This window comes from Gastrolobium bilobum, unplaced genomic scaffold (assembly GCF_033153095.1).
Source record: "Gastrolobium bilobum isolate Gb01-03AN ecotype WA unplaced genomic scaffold, APGP_CSIRO_Gbil_v1 utg9061, whole genome shotgun sequence".
NCBI lineage: Eukaryota > Viridiplantae > Streptophyta > Magnoliopsida > Fabales > Fabaceae > Gastrolobium > Gastrolobium bilobum.
Window position 1 is genome coordinate 339,078 of NW_026897738.1, and position 26,929 is coordinate 366,006.

General features: G+C 34.1%; 2 protein-coding genes across 3 annotated transcripts; one reads left to right on the top strand and one right to left on the bottom strand.

The window, feature by feature from the left end:
• The first annotated feature begins 608 nt into the window (after positions 1 to 608).
• Positions 609 to 6,728, top strand: LOC133309646 (BAG family molecular chaperone regulator 4-like). The gene is made up of 4 exons (XM_061510441.1): positions 609 to 904; positions 3,682 to 3,938; positions 4,029 to 4,175; positions 6,131 to 6,728. Exons 1-4 carry the CDS (start codon positions 709 to 711, stop codon positions 6,326 to 6,328), a joined length of 798 nt encoding a protein of 265 aa, XP_061366425.1. The 5' UTR covers positions 609 to 708; the 3' UTR covers positions 6,329 to 6,728.
• A 5,084-nt stretch (positions 6,729 to 11,812) lies between these two features.
• Positions 11,813 to 15,396, bottom strand: LOC133309644 (ammonium transporter 2). 2 transcript variants are annotated; one of them, XM_061510440.1, is made up of 5 exons: positions 14,947 to 15,396; positions 14,633 to 14,901; positions 13,932 to 14,217; positions 13,400 to 13,503; positions 11,813 to 12,420 (listed from the first exon to the last, which is right to left on the bottom strand). In XM_061510440.1, the coding sequence occupies exons 1-5, from the start codon at positions 15,272 to 15,274 to the stop codon at positions 11,992 to 11,994; spliced, it is 1,416 nt and encodes a 471-aa protein (XP_061366424.1). In that variant the 5' UTR covers positions 15,275 to 15,396; the 3' UTR covers positions 11,813 to 11,991. The 2 variants fall into 2 exon arrangements, with proteins under 2 accessions (XP_061366424.1, XP_061366423.1); XM_061510439.1 differs by having other exon boundaries at positions 14,633 to 15,396.
• Positions 15,397 to 26,929: the final 11,533 nt, after the last annotated feature.

Below are 26,929 nucleotides of genomic sequence, written 5' to 3' on the forward strand. Positions count from 1 at the left end.
GGAACTTCGAATTTTTTATTATAAAAAAGCTTGTTTTTGTAAAAACATGTTTAACCTTATTTCTACTTATAAGGAGAATAGAAGTTAAAAAAGACTTTCCAAAGTCAATAAGTCATTGACACTTGTACTTAATGTAATTTATTTCTACAATCACGAGATTTTATTATGCTTTACGGTATTTCGATAACAATTAATTTACTGCAAACGTTTTGTGATTATAATTAAATTAGTATTTTTTGCACACTCTTCGATAAATAAAATCGGCACAATTATATTTATCACAATTTTAGATTTATAATTCTTATGAAGTTATCGATCATTTCAAAATTAACGATTAAAAAAAAAGAAAAAATTATTTGATTTCGAATTAATCTAACGACAATCACATAAATAATCAGCATAAAATGATAATAAATATAAATTTTCCAAAGAAAATTATATTAGACTAATAAACATTATTAATAGTAATATATTTGAAAATATAAATTAAAAAAAAAAAAAGAAAAGAAAAGAAAAAGAAAGAGGGGGAAAGTGAGAATAGAATGGAAAGTGAAAGTTGGATGACATTCACATGACCAACAGTTCTCCGGAAGAGACAAAGATTTCAAAGGCTAAAATAGTGATTCTATATCACACAAAAACCTCTGCTCTTTTTCCCTTTCATCAAAACGCAGCACTTCGTTGCGTTTTGAATTCACCGGAAGTTCCATGAAGAAATCGCCGCGTTCCGCCGGAAACTCGCCGCCGAACGACGAGATCGAGTGGGAGATGAGGCCTAGCGGCATGTTCGTCCAGAGACGCGAAGTGGGTGTCGATGATCGCAACGATGGACCCATGATCATTATCAGTGTTGCCTTTGGTTCTTCTCACCATGAGGTCTTCCTCCCAGCTCAATCAACTTTCTGTGAGTCTCTTCTCTCTCCAATCTACTGTGTTTTGTTGGCTTTCTGGTTGAATTTTAAACATGGGTTTTGTTTTAGTTTGCTTATTGAAGAGTAAAGTTTTGAAATTTGGGTAGCTGTTGTTTTGGTGAATGCATACATGGTTTAAGTGGTGATGTTATGTGAGTCAATGATTGTGGAGGATTTCAGTGGATTAAGAAATTTTGGTTGTTGAGTTGGTTTTTTGAAGGTTGGTGTTGCTCTTTAATGATTGAGTTTGCATTTAAACACAATACTGTATCTTGTTGAAGATAGTGAACTTTGCTGCTCACTGACATGGCTAAAAGGTTTGATGTTGCATTAATGGTTTTATATGTGATATTATATTTATGTAACAACCTTCTTACACACGAGCTCATTGCGCGAATGACTACTACATATCCTCTCGTACCATATAAAGAATTAATTCAATCTATAAGTTTAAGCTGTTAGTTGAAGACACTGATTTTATATTTGATATTATATTTCTCTAAAAGAACTGAAACTTGTAATTATAATACTAGTAGTTGAAATTTTAAACTTTGGCCTAAACGAGGTTAGTCCTTTAGTTTAGTGTCAGCTAATACAAATCAGTGATGACATATAACGTAATGCTTTCATCAAGCTTTCTGTCTTACCAAATAAACTTGGTGTTAGAGAGGGGGGCTAATAAATACCTCCTAATGAACTAGCATTTATCTCAAGATTAAATGTTGCTTATCTGAGAAAGAAATTTTTATGACAATTATAGTAATTAGGATCATTGTATTTATCACTCTATACGCCTGTAAGTATTCAGTTACTGCTCTGTAATAGTAAGATGGTTTTCAGCAAATGCCTCTCTTTTTCTATCTCTCAAAATGGTATCTAAGCCTAAAAGAGAGGTAACCCCAACCGTGTATGCCCGTTGGACCCACTGGCCACCAGTGATTTTTTTTCTTCATTTTTTGGCGCCACCTTGTTTTCTAGTCTGGTTATGTCCAACCACTGTTGGTTCATCCTCCTGGCAGTCTCCCGCCCTCACTGCCGCTGTCTGCCACTGCCAGCAAACTTCCTGGCCAAAACCACCTAAAACAGACTTCACTGTGTGCTGATTTACCCATAGCTGGAATTTTAGATCCGATTTGTGAACAGCTCACCTCTCTCTTGTTTGCACTTGCAAATGCTTGGGTCGACATGTAGGATGTCCATTCACGCTGCCATTTGTTGCGCCAAGGTTGCTGGCCCTCTCCATGGATTTGCCTTCCTTTGGTGTTTTCCCTACCCGGTGACGTGTCATCTCGTCTCGTCTCGTCTCGTTTTGGGCTTCTTCCACTAACCCATAGCCTCTGCTACCTCTAATGAACCCTTGAAGGCTGAGTCCCATGTTTTCACCAACTATGTCAGTGCCCCACTCTCCACTGCCAAATTGGGTGGTACCAACTATGATGCTTGGGCGATCGTATCAAACTTAGGCTTACCAGCCAAGACTGTGTACACCAACTTATTACCTAAACCAATTCCATGTTCATGCCCGAATGGTCCATATGGACTTAATCGAAGCCCAGCTCTGTAGTGTCATCAAGTCCAACATTCATCCTTCCTTGAAGCAGATTTTTCAAGCCTGCATCATGTGTGAATTGGTTTCTTTGGATTAGGCTAAAGCCCTTTATACCATTTCACACTCAATGCCTTTGCGGGTAATGCGAAAACCTTATGAATGTTATTCCCCCTTGGAGTTTTGATGGTTATGTGTGTGTTTATTTGGGCAAAGTTCACGGGGCTCTGCATATTCAAGGGCCGAAGCATAATACCAAGCCATGGAATCAACTACTTGTAAACTCATAAATCAAACAACTACTTCAAGAACTCAGATTTGGGGAGATTACGCAAATGATGCACATTTGTGATAATCAAGTTGCATTGCATATTGCCTTGAATCTTGTGTTTCATGAGAGGACCAAATATATTGAGATAGATTGCCATTTCACTAGAGAGAAGATCATATTTGGAGACATCACCACCCACTTCGTCAATTCAAATGATCAACTAACAGATGTGTTTACTAAGTCTTTGAGGGGTCATGAAGTAAGTTATATATGTAACATGCTTGGTGCATATGAGCTATCTTCCCTATCTTGAGAGGGAGTGTTGGAAACTAAGTACATAATATCTAGGCTCATTGTATTGGAATAATCAAATCATGTAGTTATAATAATTAAATTACGATCCTTGTTTTTATCACTATAGTCCTATAACTATTCAGTTACTGTTGTGTTAATGGTAAGATGGTTTTGAGCAAATGGTTCTCTCTCTCTCTCTCTCTCTCTCTCTCTCTCTCTCTCTCTCTCAACAACAACAACAAAATCTGCTTTGAAAAGAAGATAAGAAAGCAAGATCTTAAGACTCAGGCATTATGAATTTTGAGAATATACATATACAAACAGATTTTACTTTTATATTTAATTATTTTGTGTTCTTATACACACAGTTGATATCCAGAGTAACTAAACTGTATTTCGTGAGAAAATAAGAGTACTATTTTGATAAACTGGAAAGTTCAGTGACCTGAAGCAAATTACATGATTTTTTTCATACCATGCCTAGAACGTATTAAAGTTTTGTCCTACATCATGGCATTGATAGTTTCTTCATCTGGAATATGTTTGAGGAAATTAGTGTTTGTCTTAAAAGTTACAGCTTACAAGTAGTATGTACTCTAGAATTTATTCTGTTGTCATTGGTATGTGTCTCTTTGTCTTAACTTAGTCTTTAATAACAGGGGATGTTAAGAAACTGCTTGCACACAAAACTGGCTTACAGCCTGAAGAGCAACGACTCTTCTTCAAAGGAAAAGAAACAGAGAATGAAGATCATTTGCACATGGAAGGTGTGAAGGACAAGTCAAAGCTTTTGCTTTTGGAGGATGCTGCTAGCAAAGAGAGGAAACTTGAGGAAACTAGAAAACACAATGAAATGTTAAAAGCTTCTGAAGCTGTTGCCGGAGTCAGAGCAGAGGTGGACATGCTCTCTGAGAGGGTGAGCCCGTGTTTTGCATATTATTGTTATTATTTATAAAAACATAACTGGAATGGGAGAATGAAGATATAACTGATTTTAATTTTGTAGGTTTCCGCCTTGGAAGTGGCTGTGGATGGAGGGACTAGGGTTTCTGACAAAGAGTTTGTTGTGTCGACAGAGTTGCTTATGAGGCAATTGCTGAAACTGGATGGTATTGAGGCTGAAGGTGAAGCAAAGTTGCAGAGAAAAACTGAGGTAGTATTTATGGTGTTAGAGTTGCTAACTTGAAATTTTAACTATTTGTCTATTAATTGTTGTGCTTATTTTCTTATTCACAAAATCCCTTAGGTTGGTAAGTCATGGACAATGACATCTGCCAGTTTTATTATATAAATTATAAAGCAGCACCTGGGATTATGTGATATGCTTCTTATGAAGTGGTTTGCACCATGGTACCAACGTTTCTATTTATATCATTTTTTGTTGATGCAATATGGCTTAATATTTTTGTGCTAGCTTGTGGATCAAAGCTTTGTTTTCTTACCCAAAAAGTATCACTGTATGTGAGATTTTTGTTTACTGGTAATTGATACACTGGATTAGAGAGCTAGAACTGATGATAATATAACAAAGAATGTTTACGTTAGCTTAGAAAATATTGAGTATTGTGCTGCTAAACATTGTAATTAAGATTTTCATAATATAGATTAGATGTTTGACAAAGGTTCAACATTAATGAACTCCTATTGCATGAATTTCTTTCAAAAATGCTGTCTTGTGCAGTCTATGATGAAGCTTTTTGAACTTCTTATACATTTTCTACCCCTTTGTGAGTAAAATTTCTTAGCTAGCATTTCTTTTTAAAAGAAAAACTTTAACTTGAAAACCTTGTTGGTTTGATATACTCTGTTCCTGATGAGGTCCCGGAAATTTATTTTGGAAATGCCAATGGTCATTACTGGTCAAGTAATGAGACTTTTGTTCTCTAGGATAAAGGCATTTGAAGTGGCTTGGGGAAGAAAATACTATTTGGTAATTTGAACGGGTTGTTTTAGGAATGTGTAGGTCTTGTTGCTTTCCTGCTTTCAATCTTTTAGTTTAAATTTCATTACCAAAATTTTGATGTTGGTAGGGATTATATAGTGGCTTTGGTTCAACCTTCTCTGTACCTTTCCCTTCAAACTTACCATTATAGAGTATTGCAATTGAGTTCTATCAAAAATCCATTTGTGAATTCTTGCCATATCATCATAATTTACTGCTTGCTATGATGTCAAGTGTTTAGATCACCTAATGACGTGCACTGGTCTTACACTTTTCCACCACATTATCAATATCACAATGAATTATGTCTAGTTAGCGGTTTTGATGTTTGTTCAGAGTTGAAACTTGGAATACGTTCTTTTGTTAGTATGAGTTTCTTTGTCAAGTACTTTCTCTACATTTTTTTTTTTAATCTTTTTCCTTAACATGGGATGAAAGGATATATTCTTATACTACTTAAATATTGCGCATGTTGTTGGATTTCCCATTTTGGTAATCATCTATAATTGCATTATCTATTTACATTATCTTGGGGTGTTTGGTAGCAAGATTCTTTTGAGATGCATAGGAAAGTAAGAATGGGTATTTCAAAATACTATGTTTGGTAGCATTTTTAAATTTTTTTTGCTAGGGTAATTGGATAACTAGGATTCAATTTCATGTGTAAAAATTTGAAACAAAAATACCACATAGAAGGTGGTATTGTGACTTCCCCATGTAAATGAAAAAGGAGATTTGACTTTTGTGTCGAAAATAGCCTTGAGTAAATAGCTTGAATATTGTTGAAAGGTAGAGGTGCTCAAGTTAATTGAACCGGGTTTAGGTTCAGAAAAACAAACCAAGTCTATTTCTGGGTCGGGGTCAGACTACACTTTGGGTTGGTCCTACTGGATGTTACATAATATTTTAATAATTTTAAAAAAAATTAAGAATAAATGATAGAACTTTTTTAATGAATACGTTATGCATAACACAGAGGGCAACCAAACAGGGATATTTTTGTAATTGCAACTTATTTCCCCATCTATATCCAGTAATTTTTTTTTCAACCAAACAACTTTTCACTCATTTTCCTATCAATTACATTTTCCTAGTATTCAAAAAAAATTTCCTTAACCAAACGCCCCCTGAAGGCCTGAACATAAGTTTTTTCACTCTTCTAACAGGTGCGTCGTGTTCAGGAATTTGTGGATACGGTAGATTCTCTAAAGGCAAGAAATTCCAACCCTTATAGCCACATTGGTAAAGCTGTCTCAGTAACAACTCAATGGGAGACATTTGACTCTGGAATGGGAAGCTTGAATGCCCCAACCTCAACGTCATCTTCTGCAAATATAACTCAAGATTGGGAACGATTTGATTAGCTCATAAATTGTTATGTCACATTAAATTAGTACAACACCATTTTTGGACCTTGTTTCTTCATTCAAGGTTCAATTTTTTTTAGTTTGCTTAAAAGACAAAATATATGTAAAACCATTTGACTGCCTTAGGGGACGGTCTTTGAAGTTTGAACTAGGGACAAGAAAATGGAGGAGCATAATGTGGACACTCCTGCACACAAATGATTTGAGTCCATCCTGTGAATAACCTTGGGATACACCACCTCAAAAGCTAGCTCAAGGGGTGGGAGTGCCCAAGGCCTTATAAAGGCCATATTAGTTTTCCATCCAATCAATGTGGGACTATATATCTCAACACGTCCCCTCACGCAAGAGCCCTTTCGGCTAGAAGCGTGGAAATTGCACAGGCCCATTTTTGGTTTACCTTTTTGTGCTTTTTTTTTATTTTAATTCCACTTTTTAAAGCGGGGGATGGTGAGGCTCTGATACCATGTTGGAGATCTTGAAATGAATCATGCTTATTGAATTAATGAATTGAAAGTTGTACAATCTGATATATATATCAGATATTGAATGAAGATGTAAAGCAAAGTAAAAGGCGGGAAAATAAAAACTAACTTAACTGACATCTAATAGCTAACTAACAGTTAACTAACAATAACTGTTTGAATGGCTCTACGTTCTAAGAATAAACTGGCATTTGTAGATGGAAGAGTCGAAATTCCTGATGCAGATGACCCAATGTTTGTTGCATGGGATAGATGCAACACCATGATTCTCTCTTGGATTCATAAATCCATTTCAGAATCAATTGCACAATCAGTATTGTGGGCTGACAAAGCAATTGATGTTTGGAACGATTTGAGAGAAAGATTTTCCCAATCGGATATTTTCAGAATTTCTGATCTTGAAGATGATATTCTTAAGCTGCAACAAGGGAATCTATCAGTTGCAGATTACTTTACACAGTTGAAGGGTTTATGGGATGAGATGGACAGCCTCGAACCAATCCCATCATGTAGATGTCAACCAGCTTGTGCTTGTGGTCTTGTGAATCAAGTCAAATCCATGAGAGAAAGAAGTCGTGTGATCAGATTCTTGAAGGGACTCAATGATCAATTTTCAAATGTCAGATCTCAGGTGATGCTTATTGAACCTTTACCTGGTGTGAATAAGACTTTTTCTTTAGTCATTCAGCAAGAAAGAAGATTGAATCTTGATGCTGGAATTAATAATCAAGTAGAACTCCAAGGTTTTGCTAATGCAGTTGAACAAAATAGAACAAGAACTGAGTTTACAGGAAGAGGACGTGGTCGAAACTCATATGGAAACTCATATGGAAATTCATATGGAAGAGGACGTGGACCTGAAGTTACAAAATTCTGTACACATTGCAAGAAAACCAATCACACCATCGAAAGCTGCTATTTCAAACACGGGTTTCCTCCAGGTTATCGAACAAGGGAACATGTGGCCAACCTCACTGTTCAAGACTCACAAAAGGTAAATGATCATGATCATTCTGATTTCATCTCAGAAGCTGTCTTCACCAAAGAGCAGCACCAAGAATTAATGAGTCTATTGCAAAGATCCAAGGAAGCGAATCAAGTACATGCTTCTAATATTGTTCAAACCTCTGCATTCAATATAGATTCTGAGAAATCAGGTAAAAGATCTAATTTTTGGATATTAGACACTGGGGCCACAGACCATATCACATACACATCCTCCCAATTTTCTTCTTTTCACAAAATTAAGCCTATTACAATCACATTACCCGATGGATCAACAACAGTTGCTAATCATTCTGGCACTGTTAGTTTATCTCACACTATAGTTTTAACAAATGTTCTTCTTGTTTAGAATTTTCATGTCAATTTGATTTCCATAACCAAACTTCTTCGAGATCTTTGCTGTTTTGCTGTTTTTCAAAATCTGACTTGTTCTATTCACCAGGTCTCCTCGAAGAAGAAGATTGGTTCAGCTAAGCAGTTGAATGGTTTATACATCTTTGAACCAAATAGAGATTCAAGAGATTCTGTCAAATCAAGTAGATGCAATAATACTGTTGTGAATCAAGCAAATCTTTGGCATTCACGACTTGGACACCCTTCTCATTCTGTTGTTAAATCCATGTATTCCCATTTTCCTTTCATTTCTTGTAAAGATGAAAAACCTTGTGATATATGTCATCTTTCAAAACAGAAAAGATTACCATACACTCTTAGTTCTATTAAATCCACTAAATGCTTTGAGCTCATTCATGTTGACATATGGGGACCATACTCCATTCCATCTATACATAACCATAGATATTTTCTAACCATAGTGGATGACTTTAGTAGATTCACATGGATCATCTTAATGAAACAGAAATCAGAAACACGTGCAAACATACAGAATTTCATTGCTTTTGCCCAAAACCAATTTCAATCCACGATTAAAACTATCAGAAGTGACAATGGAGTTGAATTCTCCATGATCGAATTCTTTTCTAATAAAGGAATCATACACCAACAATCATGTGTAGAATGCCCTCAACAAAATGGAGTGGTTGAAAGGAAACATCAACACATCCTAAACATAGCTAGAGCCCTATATTTTCAAGCCAAATTATCATCAACACTTTGGTGTTATGCAATAACCCATGCTGTTCACATTTTGAACAGACTCCACACACCATTGCTCAAAAATAAATCACCATATGAGATACTGCATCACCAACCTCCAACCTTAACACATCTTAAGGTCTTTGGATGCCTTGCATTTGCTTCCACATTACATAATAATCGAACCAAATTCTCCCCACGAGCCATTAAAAGCATTTTCCTTGGATATAAAACAGGAACTAAAGGATATTTTCTTTTAAATATTTCAACTAACACCACATTTGTTTCAAGGAATGTAATTTTTTATGAGGACCATTTCCCTTGTAAATCTCTACTTTCTCAGCCTCATCTTCCAGAACATCATACCACATCAGATTCTACACCAGATTACAATGATGATCCTTTCCTCTCTTTACCTCAAAACATACCAAATATTCCAACAGAAACTGCTCTAACAAATATACCTTACCAAAGACAAAACTTTGATCAACCCATTCGAAGATCCATGAGAGAAAGAACTCAACCTAGGTATTTGACAGACTATCATTGCTCTCTATTGACAACTGCTACTGATACTCAATCTTCTTCTTCAGGTATGAAAACACCCTATCCTCTTTCTTCTGTCTTATCTTACACAAATTGTTCCTTACCATATAAAACTTTTTGCCTCACTGTTAGCTCACACACAGAACCCAAGTCTTACTCACAGGCTTCTAAATTCGAATGTTGGAGGATAGCTATGAATGCTGAGCTTTCTGCTCTAGAACAAAACCACACATGGAAACTTGTCACTCTTCCTCACGGCAAACAACCAATTGGTTGCAAATGGGTCTACAAAATCAAGTACAAGACAGATGGCACTATAGAGAGATATAAGGCTAGGTTGGTAGCCAAAGGATACACACAACTTGAAGGGATTGATTACCTTGAGACTTTCTCTCCAGTGGTCAAAATAACTACAGTTCGAGTCCTACTTGCTATTGCTACTGCACAGGGTTGGTTCATGGAGCAATTGGATGTAAACAATGCATTTCTTCATGGAGATTTACATGAAGAGGTGTATATGACCCTTCCTCCTGGGTTTCACAGCCCTCAACCGAATCAAGTTTGCCTTTTAACTAAATCTCTTTATGGCTTGAAACAGGCAAGCCGTCAATGGAATGCCAAATTAGTCACTTCACTTCTTCAACTTGGATTCATTCAATCTACTGCTGATCACTCACTAATGACTAGAAAAGATGGTAACCATTTTACTGCCTTGCTTATATATGTTGATGATATTGTGGTTACTGGAAACAGTCTTGAAGAAATCAACAGAGTTAAACAACATCTTGATTCCCAATTCAAAATCAAGGACTTGGGACCCTTACGGTTTTTCTTGGGATTAGAAGTTGCACGTTCTAAATCTGGACTTCTTATCAACCAAAGGAAATATGCTCTAGAGTTAATATCCGATGCTGGTCTCCTTGCAGCAAAACCATGTAAAACTCCTATGGATTCATGTCTTAAGTTACAAAAAGTTCAAGGAGTTCCTTATGATTAACCAGATACATACCGAAGACTCATCGGGCGTTTTCTTTATCTTACAACAACGAGACCAGATATCAATTTTGCTGTACAACAGCTTAGCCAATTTGTGGCCACTCCGATGCAGATTCATTATCAAGCAGCTCTCAGAATCCTTCGTTATTTGAAAGGTTCTCCCTCCAATGGCATTTTCTTCCCTTCACAGAATGAGCTCATTCCCACTGCTTTCGCTGATGCTGATTGGGCATCATGTATTGATACCAGACGCTCTGTTTCTGGACAGTGTGTTTTTCTGGGTTCGGCACTTGTTTCTTGGAGATCCAAAAAGCAAACTACCGTGAGTCGCTCTTCCTCAGAAGCGGAATATCGAGCACTTGCTAGTCTTTCCTGCGAACTTCAATGGATTTCCTTCATCCTCAGGGACCTCCATTTTCCATCACTCAAGCCCATCTCTGTTTTCTGTGACAGTCAATCTGCAATTCACCTTGCTCACAATCCCACGTTTCACGAAAGGAGCAAACACATTGACATTGATTGTCATGTGATTCGTGAACGTATTTCATCAGGACTTGTACATCTCCTGCCCATTCGATCATGTGATCAAACTGCTGACATCATGACCAAACCGCTGCCACCAACACAGTTCCTTCTTCTATTGTCCAAGTTGGGAATGAAGGACATACATCTCCCACCTTGAGGGGGGTATTATCTATTAGAACTAATAAGTCAGTTATTGTTAGTTAACTGTTAGTTAGCTATTAGATGTCAGTTAAGTTAGTTTTTATTTTCCCCGCCTTTTACTTTGCTTTACATCTTCATTCAATATCTGATATATATATCAGATTGTACAACTTTCAATTCATTAATTCAATAAGCATGATTCATTTCAAGATCTCCAATACATCCATTGTCAGTTACTGATCTGGCCTGAGAAGATTGTAGATAAAGAGTACACTACAGTCATTGCTTGACAAGAGCTAGACCATAGAAATGGCACCATTTGCCTAATGGAAAATAGTAATTTACCATGATAATTGATATGAAAAACTGTGACCTACAGTCCAAAGAGACTGCTCCAACTAATCAAAGACTTTTTCAAAAGAGAACAAAAGTGTAAAGATCACTAATTATCTTTACAAAAAAAAAAAAAAAAGCTTCTAATTGTCAATCATTGAAAGACAAATATCTTAACTTTGACACCACAAAGTTGAGGAAGTGTGTTATCCCACTAGCCGACAACTGAAATTGCATTCATATTCAATTTCCATATAAAACAAACCATTTGACGTGATGTTTTTTTCTCCCAACCCACCAGATATCATGTCTTCAAGCAAATGTGAAATACCAAAAAGCTGGAGGACTAGGGGAACAAAAAGCAATACCTTATTGATATCAAAACTTGAAATTTTCTTTCACGAAAATCAAAATTCTACTTACACCATCTATGTAATCATCACATATGCTAATCATATCATGTATAGATAAACTTTACACATATGTGTGAGCAAAGCAGCACACCCATAACACAAGCACAACCTCTACAATGACTTATAAATTTATTGTTACACCTCTTGCACCATTAACATAAGGTGATGCTGTAGCGTTGCCAGTGTGTAAGGAACCATGCCTGGTTGGATCATATTTTTCACCATCACCCCAAAGAGCATAAGCTTCCTCGCCGTGGACGGCGTCGTCGCCGATCTCTAGCTGCTCGTCCGGCATCCTCAAGGGTATGAACAATTGTATGAAAAGGAGAATGATGGTGGTAGAGACCAAGTTCCATCCAATAACAAACATGGCTGCCACCAATTGCTTCAAGAACTGAATACCACCCCCTCCACCATAGAATGCACCCCTTGAATTTGTCACTGGCAATAGTAGTCTACAAAGGGCTGGTTCTGCAAAGAGACCTGTTAGGAGGCCACCCAAAAGACCAGCCACAGCATGTGTATGAAATACACCAAGGGTGTCATCTACCTGAATAAAATAAAATTCACAAAAATTATAAGTTAAAAACACAAGTCTTGTGTACATATACATATATATTAGTCAACAAATTAGACTACATAGCTACCAAGATAATTATAAATAATGAATGGTTTAATTGATTTGTTGGAGTTCTTATTACCGTATATATGATCTGTTATGTTTTCTAATGTCTTAATTTTCATATAGAAAAGTTAAACTGTGTAATAAAATACAATATAATTTTAAATAATTAAAACTGGATAAATAGACAAATGGGGTGTGACGTAAACTAGCACTATATGGCATGATTGATGAAATGTTTTTCAAGGACCGCAATATAAGAGATTCGATATTACTAGTAATTAATGTATAGTTGAAAATTTTAAAGGTATGATCGTGATCTTTGTGGACTAATTAGTCAGACTTAGACGAAAAAGTCATCACGCAATTATGGTAAGCAAAAGGAATATATATAATTATCTTTTGAGAACCATATGTCTAGAGTCTATACAAATAAAATGATGTAATTATAAGTCTTGATTTAGCGGTGAGAGATTTAAATATTTTATTTGAGATTATAGCTTCAAACTCACAAATAAGATAAAAAATTGAAAAAAAAATACCAAAATCATCACTGTTGTTACTATTTAATTTTTACATAGTTTCTTTAAAATATTAATACGATTGAAAACAGATATTTTAAAACTCATAGGGCTTCACTCCAATAAAAAGAAGAATGAATTCATCTATGATATTATTATACCCCACCTATTTTTTAAGAAAAAAAGTAAAACACTTAAAGTGGGTAAGGAAGAAACAAAAGTGGTTGGAATGATGGAATCAACAGATAATCTGTGGTTTTGGTCAGTTTTTCTAATATTAAATGAGAATTCACAAACACGTGCACAGGAAAAGTGAAGCTACACCTAATTAAACTATACAGTTAAGGGTACAAAATTTTCATGTGAAGAGAAAAAGAAACACTTACCTTCTGGAGCAGACTTGACTTTTTATGAAGAATCATCATGGACACCCACGGAATGCTCCCAGATAATATTCCCATCACTATAGCCGCCCACGATTGCACTAGCCCTACAAGTTGCACCACAACCCCTTCATATTAATGGTCAACAAAGACTGCATTTATGGTCATTTCATTATAATGGAATTGATCATTATTGTAAGTTACACTAACTATCCAATAGTTAATTGGTCTAATTGCATCCCAATTAAATCTTAAGATTTGGCTAACCCAAATGGTGAAAAAACTTAAATTGAAAACCGGATTAGTGAGACTCATTAGGACTTCGAATCCAATTTTTTGGGGTTTTCAAATATTAATAACAATTTTTTGAGGTTGATAATATGAAAAACAAAATAAGATTTTTTTTAAAAAAATAAAACTTTTATTTTACCCAAATGTTTGATTGTGAAGAATAAAACATGACAATTATGTAAAAGAGATTATATTTCAATCATTGTATAGTCATAAAATGTGATTAATAAGAAATGCATATTACCTGCTCCTGGGGTGATGCATACAAGGCCAGTCATCATGCCCTGAACAGCTCCAATCACAGATGGTTTCCCAAAGAAGATGACATCGAGAGAGGTCCATACAAGGAGACTCGTGGCTGCACAAATGTTAGTGTTTAACATGGCAATAGAAGATGCAATGTTTGCTGCATATGGTGCTCCACCATTGAACCCTGACCACCCCATCCAAAGCAAACCAGCACCTGCAAGCATCAACAGCACATTGTTTGGTGGGAACCTCTCCCTATCACTCTTTAACCTTGGTCCAACCTGCATATAATTGTTGCAGCCACAATAAAAAACCAAGTTGCAAAAAATATACCATGAATGAATAAACATTAGTATCCAAGATTAATTGTCCAATACTAATTGGTTGAATGGTTGTACTAGATGAACTTAAGTATTTGTTGTGAAAACCAACAATCAATGACAATTTATCAGTAAAATCACTCCTTATTAAATCCCGATTAGTGAAATCCTGATACGTAACGTACTCATATTTGTAAAGAGATTATTTCTCGAATTCAAATTTGTTATCTTTTCAATCACAAAGAAGCAGTCTTACCAATTAAATTTATACTTGTACCTAATAAAAATTATAGGTTCCATGGAGGGTATCCTTTAAGCTATTGAAGCAAAATTTGATAAAGGGTTGTGAAGAAAAATGGAGTTTAAGTTTATGTACCCAATAAGCAGCAGTGAGGCCAGCAATTCCAGAGGAGAGGTGGATGACATAGCCACCAGAGTAATCAATGACACCCCAATGATAGAGAAAGCCACCACCCCAGAGGCTGAAGGCACCAACAGTGTAAGAAAAAATTAGCCAAAGTGGCACAAAAGCCATCCAAGCTTTGATGTTCATTCTTCCAAGGACAGAGCCAGCCAATAAGATAAGTGTAATAGCAGCAAAAGTGAATTGGAAATAAACAAGGGAAGCCATAGGGAAAAAGGGTTCTTCAGTTGGTGTTTCAACAGTGCCATTGTTGTAATATTGGGTACTTTCAGGAACCATGGCTCGTTTTGTGAGAAACTTTTGGCCTAGTGCAGGAGCACCCTTACCCCAAAAAGGAAGGAGTTTCTCTCCAAAGGCCATTCGGTAACACAAAAGCACCCAACAAATTAAAACAGCTGCAAAGGCATAGAGAGCCATGAAAGCTGAATTCACTGCCCATTTCTTCTTAACTATGCTTGCATAAAGGATCACAAGCCCTGGCATGCTCTGAAGACCAACCAGAGTTGCTGCTGTCATCTGCCATGCGTTATCTCCTTTGTTTAACCAATAAGGTGATGCAGGTAAGTGCTCTTGGTAAGCCGTAGGAGTGGCCATGGCTACCCCAACTTGGAAAAATTGGTTCAATTTCTTTGCTCCTATATGATGAATTTATGAAAAGTTTGTCTATAATCACTTTGTGCTTTTGTTTACAAGGTGTTGAAAACTCGGATACTCGGTTTGAATCTTTGGAAGCTGCGTGTAAGCTTTAGTTGTTGAGTTTTCATTAGTAGCAGCTATTAACTGATAAGTAAAGGCAAAGTTTCTTTGAAAACATTGACTTTTAGTTGAAAATGATGGTACATGTGGTTTTAGAATATTAACACATAGGCTGCTCGTGCAACTTGGTGTGAAAGTGTAAGTAAATTAATGTGATTGGTGGGTCTAAATACAGGGTGGAAACATTGAAAATTAGAAACTGAAACATATTATCTTTGCATAAGCAATTATCCAGATATTGTGTGATGTGAAATTTTCTTGAACGAGCAGGATGTTTATTAGGTATAATTAATTGAGTATTATGTTAAAATAATAATAAAAAAGGGATAAGATTATTTTGCATCGGTATACCAATAAAAGTCTTAACGAACAACTGAATTTATAAGAAGTTTAATCGATCTTAGATTATTCAGAGTATGAGTACGGATGAAAAGTAATAATAAAAGGAGAACCAATCCCAATACAGGTCCGACAGCCGACAGTACTTAAATACGATAAATCATAGTAGTTGATCACCCAGATATTTTTAAGTTGTACTAGCTGTTTTTGAAATGTATATTTTTTTTTAAACGAACAACTTTTAATTAATTTTTAAGTTAAATTTTTTTATAATCATCAAATAGCTTGTAGCTTTATTTTTTAAACTCTTTTTTTTTAATATTTAAATTCATTCCACGCTTCGCGATTAGTCTAATCCGAGGCGGATTCAGAATTAAAGTTTTAAACATCTCCTAAAGGTAATATTGTGTAAGATCGAATACATACTCCCACTCAGTTGCTATGTGCCAATTGAACTATCACAACTTGATTTAATTTTTTTTTTTTTAATTTGAATTTAAAAGTAACTTTTAATTTAAAAAAAGAGAAATGACAAACAACCTATCATTCAAAATAAGACATTTATTTGGATTTGTATTTCTTTTTCCTCTACCCTGACATATTGTCATAGTATTTTATTTTTATTAAAAAGATATATGAAACAGTCGGTACAACAATATCATTAAAGATATTTTCCAAATGAAGTACTAAGTTGTTTTTTTTTCACACTTGTGTAAAATGATTATGCCGAAAGATAATAAAACTTTTGGGCACAACAATCATTGTATCATATTTTTTTAAAAATTATTTTCTAATATGTCATGCGGTGAAAATTATTTCTAAACGCGCGTGACACAATTTTTAAGGAAATATTGTTTTTCATGTCTAATACAATATACAAAAAAAATGGGTGATTTTTTTTTCTCTTTTTTTTTAGTGGATCTCACCCACTGTTTTATATGTTGCATAAGATAAATTATCTCATACAAAAAATAACATTTCCAATTTTTAATCTCGATAACCCCATCAGCAAAACTCATAAGGTTTTGCCGGTATGAATTGCATTTGATTGATATTATGATTTTATTAATAAGTTAAACATTTACATTAAGGGTTTGATCTTTGATTTTTCTAAGAGATAAAATTAGGGAAAAAAGTTTATAATGTTACTTTAGATAACTTAATCTAATATTCATCAAAATGACGTTGTTTTGAGGTTGAAAAATTAAAAAATTAGAATGATAAAGACTATTATAACCCTGAAATAAATTAAAATTACAAAAACACCATGATTTCCGTCTCAAAATGAGGTCGTTTCGATGAACATTAGATAAAGTTATCTAGAGTAACTTTAGAAAAAACAAGCCCATAAAATTATCTCCTATATATACATAAAAATATATGGGGGCCATGTTAAGAGAAAAAAGAAAAGAAAAGAATATGGGCCCACGTACTTATATATATATATATATATATATATATATATATATATATATATATATAAGTTAAATTATCTCATACAACGTAAGAGATATAAATTCGGGGAATATTTTTCTCCTTTAACAGTAGAGAAGAGTTGTCTCCTACTGAGACAAAAAAGTGGGACCAGCAATTTAAAAAAAAGTAAAAACAAAAACAAAAGCTTGGCACGAAAGTCGATGTATGTGTAGGAATAAAATCTTGTCTCATGTGAAAGGAGAAAAGCATTTCCCTATAAATTCTTACATATTGAGTAGAATAATATTTAACATCATAATCAATTATCATTTATTTCTCTCAATTTTTTAGAATCCCTGCAATTGTAAAGACGTAAAATTATTATTTTTAACAATGAATTTAATATTTTTAAATTTGCATGAATTTTAAAATATTATAATAAACAAGTGAAAATTATTTATGGTATTAAATATTATTTTAATCAATTAATTTTCTATCAATTTATAATTTAATGTAAAAATAATAATATCAATTATTAACTTATTAAAATAGTTATTTACATGTGAGCATAATTATTTTAGCAAGTTAGGAAAGAAAGAAAAAATAACTAACCAAATTGTCCTTGTTAAAAACGAAATTTGATATTTTTGAATCAAGAGAGATTTTAAAATATCATCAAATACAAAAAATGCTAATTTGATTAATTTATTTACATATGAGCATTATTTTTCTAAATTAGAAAAGAGAAAGAAATTAATAATCATATTGTTATTATTAACAATAAATTTGATGTTTTGAAATGTAAATATATTTCAAAATATCACAAAAAAAAAATTATATTACGAATAATTATTTGACTTAATGCATTTAATTTCAATTTATAATTTAATGCAAAAATTTTAAATTCATTAATTTATTTACATTCTTTTATTTGAAAAATTAGGAAAGAAGCTGAAAAAACAAATTGTTAAATTATCAGTATTGATAATAAATTTGATCTTTTTAAATTTGGATGAATTTCAAAAAAATTATAGTCAATTTCTAATTTAATGATAAAATAATAATATGTATTTAATGCTAATTTGGTTTATTTAGTGTTACCATTGTATTAAATAAAATGTTGAAATTATTTTAATATTAATTTAATTTTTTTTATCGTTGTAATTCTGATGAACATTTATTCCTAGGGGTTTTCCGTACAAATTATGATAAAAGTTATGGTAGGTGGCGACATAATTGTAACACCCTGGAGAGATGGCGAGTGAATAGAGATAGTTAGGTCTCATAAATGCAGTTTCGAGGTTGTCAATTTGGTACGGTAGTTTGCAAACTAGTCGTCAATGGATCAAAGCGGAATGATGATCAACATGTTTTTCCATCTCAAAGAACACCTGAGAGGTCACCAATGAATTAATGATAATAATTTTATAATTATCATCATTTATCTATTTTTATATGATTATAATTTTTCATACAAATATGTTAAGTTTTTTTTTAATATGAAAGGAACAACTCCTAAGTAGGGATTAGCATAAGGCTAAAATATAAGTTACCCCGTTGAACTTTGATCATATTTCAAATTAGGGAAAAATATTTTTGCAGTTAATGCAGATAAGTTATCTGCATTTATTCTTAAAACGACGTCGTTTTAATATTGAAATCTTAAAAAATTATAAATATAAAGACTATTATAACCTTGAAATAAATTAAAATTACATAAACACTATGATTTCAGCCCTAAAACGATGTCGTATTGGGCTTACTGTAGATAACTTATCTGCAGTAACTGCAGAAAAAGCGAACCCTTCAAATTATTTCCTTGTACTTTTAATTGTTTTAATTAACCATGTACTTTATAATTGTTTCAAATCAACAATTTTATTAAAAATTTTACAAACTCGGTTAAATCTCCTCACATGCCTTAAGCCCCAAATTTCAAAAAAAAAAATTCTCTCTTTTCTTTTACGTTCTCTCATCTCTTATTACAATAATTTAGGATGATTTTGATTTGGATCGGAGAAGATTAATGTGTCTCTTTTCTTCTATGTTCTCCCAAGGTCTCTCTTGAAAAATATTAACATCTTCTACGAAGGAAAAACAATCATCGCTGGAAACTTTGTGAATAAATAATCAATAGCTAAAAAAAAGAGAGAAGAAAAGTTCATCCCAAATCGTAGAAGAAAAGATCATTGCTGGAAACTTTGTGAATAAATAATAACAAGATCATCTCATCTTAAACTTTGTGAAGATTCTTCTACGTTAATCTTCTCTGATCCAGATCGAAATCATCCCAAAAGAAAAGATCCAAAGAAAATTGTAATAAGAGATGAGATAACGTAAAAGAAAAGAGAGAAGAAATTTTTTAGATTTGGGACTTAGGACATGTGAGGAAGTTTAACATAGTTTATAAATTTTTTAACATCATTGTTGATTTAAAACAACTATAAAATATAGGAAATTAATTGAAACAATTAAAAATATAAGAGGATAATTTAAAGGGTAATACTTCTCTTATGTTGTATAAAAAAAGGTATTATCTCATGTTCAAACAATAGTTAGGAGAGAGAAAAAAGTTGAAGGTGAAAGAAAAAAAATCTTGTAAGACCCATTTGAAAAATGTAAATGTAAGAAATAATAATTTTTTTATGTAATATAAGAAAAGTAATTCCCTGATTTAAAATATGATCAAAATTTAAGGAGATAACTTATGTTTTATCCTTAGCATAATCATTAGTTTTGAATTATAGGTAATAGTGTCAAGAATTTACTAGGTACAAACTTTGCTGCTTTTTTGGTATCTCTCGCCTTGAACCAAATAGGTTAGATAATTAGTCAACTCAATGAATTTTTTTTTTTGTTGAAAAAAATCAATAAAATATAAATTGACCGAAACTGTGTCTTGGTACGAATAAGAATAAAGTTAGGAAAAAATGTATATCATTTTAAAAGATGTAAAGTTGTGTTATTTTAAGTGAGAGAAAGAGATAGATAAAGGAGGAGAGAGTGGACAAAACAATATAAAGGTACGGGTTCCACCTCTTTGTGAGAGTGAAAGAATATAAGTTGTACCGTTTAAAAGGACAAACAATTTTCTCATAAAGTTAATAGCATTTTAGATCCATTTATTCTTGTGTTTCACATTGTCCCTTTTTAATCGTATTTTTTTTATTTCTTTCTTTATTTTCTCACAATCTTTCTCCTTTTATATATGAAAAAATTATTTCTGTTTTTGCTGCAGAAAAAATTTCTCTATTAAGATCCATTCACTTTCATAAGAAAAATTTTATTTCTGTTATTTTATAACAAAAACAAAAGCATTAAATGTTTTATATATATATATATATATATATATATATATATATATATAACACTACACTTGAGAGAGAAAATATATAAGAGAGGAAAAGAAAATAAAAAAATTAAAGAAAAAAATATATAAGAGAGAAAAAAATAAAAATAAAAAATAAAAGAAATAAAAAGTTAAAGATAAAAGTAAATTATATATATTATTTTAAATTTATTTTTATCCTCTTTTACCTAATTTTTTTTTTGTATTTTTCATTTGAGTTCATCTATCACTCATCCAATTAATTTGAAATAAATAATGATATTTGTTATGGATATGAAACTGTACAAGGAAGGCAAAGATATGCACACACTTGCTCGAAACCCCGGATGAAAGCCCACGAGTTGGGATGAAGTTGTGAAGGGACAATCCGAAGTCTACGGATCACGGTCATCTGAAACTCGGTAAGGGGGAACCGAACCCCTAACTTGGTAATCAGATCTCGATAAAAATAAAAGAAATGGGGCTCGCCCAAATTAGGACCCGCACACACCAGATGATCACCTGCTGGAAGCATATCAACCCCATTGGGGTCTCCAACTGGAAGTTGGGCTACGTTGGCAGGAGACATCGTGGATCGCATGTGGAGAATCTCAAGAAGAACCCAATTCTGGACGTCAGACTCTTCCATAGCTATGGCCCTGGAACATGAAGGATGAAGATCAGTACAAAAATCAGCCAAATCTGATCTTGGACTTCCGAGATCGGACGTCAACGAACATGGACTTCAAGAAAAAGGAATGGAGCTATCAGAACTACTGACTAGATCAACAAATGGCATCCAACTTGAAGCCGAATCACCAAAATAAGAAGAAGGGGTATTCGACCCCGGAAAACCCAACTTGGATGAAGAAAGGCTGGAAGAACTATCATACAATCCAAGGGGAGGGATTCGATCTAATACGGACCTCGGGCCCGGAATCACCTGAGATGACGGCAAAATGTAGGATAAAGGAACCGGATCAGGAGAAGAGTTCAACCCAGGAGTCGAAGGGTTCGAGACCAAAGGAGTACCGCCCGTGCCAAAATTAAGTAGAGTCTGATGACCCCCTCCTCTCCGACCTCTCCTACCACGTCCACCTCGGGAGCTCCGGCGACCCCCTCGAGGACCACAGAGAAGCTGTTGGAGTTTCTCCTCCTCGGTATACTCCTTGCCATAAAATCAATACTGAACGGCTCGAGGCAACTCTCTTATCATCTCCTCACTAATCTCCCCCCATCACCTCGACCAAGAGCCGAACCAAAAGAAGAACCAGCGGTGCTCATCAGAAACCCCCAAGGACAGAGAACCCCCAAAGAAGGAGGGAATACAAGTTTAATAAAAGCAGAATGCAACACTTCAAAAACTTACTAACCACACAGTCAAACAAACAGCAAGTGCAAAGAAAGAGGGGGAGAAAGAAGTACCTGGATAATAAAAGAGAAAGGAACGGGCAAGCAACTGAGAACTCTACGAGAACCTTCACAAACGATGACAACAAGGAAGTTAAAAAACTCCAAGATGACTCGAAGAGAAGAAAGCCAGAAATGAAAGAGAAAGACACAGAAGCGGTAAAAAATTGTATACTGACCTGAAAATGAGAATTTAAAGAGAGAATTCCATCTGAGGCGCGAAGCTGAAGGGTTTCCAAACGGTTGAGTAATGGAGGGCAGAAAGGGAACTTCATCTTGAGTGCATTAAATGCACTCAATCATGGCCTGTGTAAAGTTCAATACAGCGCGTTCTGCACAATGCACGAACCGCCAACAAACGCATAACATGTGTGCCTTCATAGCCGTCGAAACACACGCGAGAAAGGAAAGGTCATTCTGACGACGCAGGGGCCAGAATTCGATCCTATCTCCGACTACGGAACCTCAGCCAAATACAACCAAATTACACCTCAACCAAACAATGCCTAAGGGCTCAGGTCGGACTCATGGTGAAGCCGACGTGTTAAATGTCGACTTCAACGTATAATTCCAGGCAAGATCAAGGAACATTACGCGGATGACCTCGGTAAAACTGGCTCCGAATAATGCCATTGACGTCAAACTTTTAAGAACTCAATTCCTAAACCAATGAACTCGGACGGATCGGATCCGAGATGATGTTACAACACCCCGGCATTCCGAGCTTCAGAATACCGAGCTGGGGGGCAACTGTTATGGATATGAATATCATATCCCAACCACTCACTTAAGAATCTACTAAGGGATAGATACATGAGTATCTCAACAACATTAAGCAATCAAAGCACTCAGGATAAGGATCTCATCCCAACAAAAAGGGAGCTGAATCCTAAAGCAATTTGGGAGATCTCAAAAGGCCCAGGTCTAGAAAGGTAATCCTTATAAATAAGAGCCTAAAGACCCCAAATATGGACTTGAAACCTATTTACTACTACTGCCAACACTGTACACACACTCACGTCTTGGCTATAAACCTATTGCTTGTGCGCAGTGATTGGGACATCGACTATAAGCTAAGTATACATCTGATTATACAATATCTCTGAGCGCATACCATACGATATAACAATACGGTCTTTCCAGAACCGAACAACATTAATATTATAGAGTGTGATCAGGAAATTAAATAATATTTTAAGTCCCACTATTTAGTTTCGGGATGATTTAACACCACGAGGGCAGAGAAAGTGTAATAAAACCAGCTCCAACCGGTCGGGTGAGCCTGGGTACCGATGAACCAGTTATATAGCCGGTTCAGATTGCATGCATGTGATTGTGAACGGTATGAACCGATTTAACTCAGCCGTTTTTTTTCAAAAAGCCGTTGACCCGAACGGAAAAAAATCGAATCATTCATTTTATTTTAAAAAACTGAAACATTTTCTTGTGTGTTCGGTCAGGACAGACAAGCAGCACAAAGGAAGGACTATAAGGTTGAAGTGATATTTAAAGGATGACAGAGAGAAGTCAAATGAACCAACTGTGGTTGTCATACTGCCATGACAGTGGAGGAATGGAAACTGATAAGGGAGAAGAAGGGTTATTTTATTATGTTGGCGGCAAATAAAGTTTATAGATCTAAGGTCAAATGGGCTGCTGCTGTTATGTTGATAATGGATTGGGCTTTTTTTCTTATTAGTATTTTTGGTTTAAGATTAAGAATTAATGGCAACTCATAGTTTTATTTATTATTTTTTCTGTTAACTTTTTTTTATTATTATTATTTATGTTATCTTATTTTACAATTTTTATAATCTTTCGTATAAAATGTAAATTTATATATATTTATTGAATTTAACTAGTTCAATCAATAACCATAGCCTACTGATTGAATTAATAATCCATTGAGCCAGGATGCCACTAATCAGTAATCATGTCAAGTTTTATAACATTGTGCTTAGCACTAGGGTATAAATGAGTTAGGATGACGATGTATCAACTAATTTATATTAGGTTAAATTTGGACTATAACAAATAGTAAAATAGAAGGTCATAGGCTTTTTGTAGATGTCGGGCCTATATCATATTATTTATTTTAAATAAAATAAATAAAATTATTATTTTAATAATTTTGAATAATAAAGTAATATTATTTTAGTTATTCTTTTAATTATTTAATGTTTAATAGGCTTAAACAGACTAACAGACATAGGCCAAAAATTTTATTTTTTAAGAATAAGTAAGACTAGACTTATAATTTCGGGCCTACACAGGCTAACAGGTCAGGTCAGACCAAATATTTTTTACACAGATTTGACTTATTTAAGCTAAAGTCTAACCTAGCCTAGCCTATTTATAGGGATGACAAAATGGGTCAACTCGTCTCGATCCAGCCCAACCCGTTTGCAACTCGAAAAAAAATGAGTCGAGTTAAGATTGGCTAAAAACAAAAAAGGGGCCAAAAAACTCAACCCGACCCGACCCGAACCGAGTTATGGTTGGCTCGATAAAATGGGGGGGGGGGGGGGATAGCCTAAAAAAAAAAAATGAAAAAACATGATAATTGAAGTAAGATAAAAAAATATATTAAAGCTTAAAAAAAAATGAATATGATATAAGATAATTAAAATTGCTAAACATAAACTTATATAAAAAAAAGTTTCTACTTTCTTTGAACAGATCTGACCTGTTTATTATTCTTTTATATTTTTTAATAAATAAAAATAATAATTCACGAGCTGATCGATTTAACCTGCTAGTTGTCTAATTTTTTTTCGAGCTTACGAGTTGGCATCCCTACCTATTTACGCCCCTGCTGAGCGCGATATGTATATATTGCATTCTACAAAATTGGAACCTATCTCGGTCTTATGGAGATAGACCCACCAGATATATTCTACCTGGCTATTGCATCGGCTTTGAATTGAAATTAGAACAGAGTACTACATTAATTACTTATTTGAAATATATGAAAATTGATTTTTTCCTTTTTGACCATAAAATAAAATTCATTCAAGAAAAAGTCATTGATAACTCCAATAAACAACAATTAATTAATAAAATTTAAAAAAAATAGAAATAATTTTCAACCAAAAGAAGTATCAAACTTAATCTGAAGTCCTCACTAATAGCTCAATCAGTTAATAAAAAGTGTTAGAAAAATTCATGTACTGATAGATTATTTATCATGGAAATTTGCAAGAAAAATGCAACTTGAAATTGAATAAATCAATCTTTTATAGTTTATCAAAGTATCCATACATAAAGAAAAAAAAAATCAATTTTTTACCAAAAAAGGAAAAATTATTCTTGAAATTTATAATTTGGATAAATTTAAAAATATTGCAGTTCCTTTTATTTATTTATTCATATTACTAAATGCAGAACAGATACAAGGGAATTAGGGGACATGCCCTTCTGTTTAAGGTCTACCGGGTTGGTTATGACCTAAGGGGTTGTTTGGTAGGAGGACAAAAAAAAATTAGTCAGGAAAATAGGATAGAAAAATAATAGGATTAAGAAAAAGATGTACAGGAAAAAAAGCTCACTGTGTTTTTTTTACTTTGTTCATGAATGAGTTCCAAAATTTTGCAATATTAGAGGTGGTTATCTTTTTTGCCAATTCAGTGGCAAATTCTTGACACTTTGTTATGACTAAAATGCCCTCCACCAAAGTATATTTATCGAGCCTCGATTGGTAAGCCATTGTTTAGGTGTAGAAAAGGGTAATTTCAGTAACAACCAAATGTAAATTAATCCAAGTTTTTCTGCAAAATTTTGGACTACCAAATACCTTTTTATTACTTACCCGGTAACAAAAATTTCTCATCATATTCTCATACAATTTTTCTTTCCGGTAAAATTTTTTTTCCCTCGTACCCAAATGTTCCCTAAATAGCAAATTAGTTATCTGATTGTGGCGTGCGCACATGTAGATATTCATAATCTTATTAGTGAATTGTTTAAATATGTTTTAGTTCCCTTTTTTTTAGTTCCGTTAGATATAACAATTTTTTTTTTTATAAAAAAAATTGTGTTTAGCTTCTGTTCTCTCATTATTTAAAAGTGGCATTTTTATTCACTGTTGTTTCTTAATTCAGTTAAGTGATGATGTGATAAAAATGTAATCTTTTCGTAAATGCTTACATGTTATTTATTAATTCCAAATAAGATTAAAATAGTACCACGTAAGTAACTAAATCATTTTTACTAAAACGTTTTAAAATTGATTCTATTTAATCCTTCCCTCTATCTACAAATCCCAAGCATTGAAATCCCCGATTCGGGTTAGCACCATTTCAACCATCAAAGCAAAGAGAGTGATTAACTTCACTGTTCACAACATTAGAGAGTTAAATTTCGAGAAACGAAGCCCTGTCAACAAAGCACCTACTGCATCTTAGGGTTTCAATGGCGTCATTCAATAGTTAGCGTGGGAAATTTTGTGGCTTACATTTGAGAACCACTGAATATCATTCACTGCTATATTCAAATTCTTTTAATTTAATTCAAAATTCTGTTGCTGAATTTGTTTCCATAGTGTTATGGACATGCATGTCATATCTCAACTACCTACTAGAATGTCTGGTAAGATATGGAATCAGCAATATCTCAACAACTCCAAACAGCCAAAGGATATAAGATAAGGATCACATCCCAACAGATAGAGGTGGAATCCTACTATAATTGGGGGATCTCAAGAGGCGCAATCCTAGGAAGGTAATCCTATAAATAAGAGCCTAAGGACCCCAGGTAAACATTCAGAACTCATTTATTACTTCTGCCCACACTGTGCACACACCCACCCCTTGGCTATAAGCCTATTGCTTGTGCGCAGTGATTGAGACCTCGGCTATAAGCCTAGTATACATTTGATATACACTATCTCTGAGCGCATACCTTACGGTATAGCAATACGGTCTATCCAGGACCGAACATTGGCGCCGTCTGTGGGAACTATAAATTTCGACTCTCACCCCACGATGACGAACACACGTTCG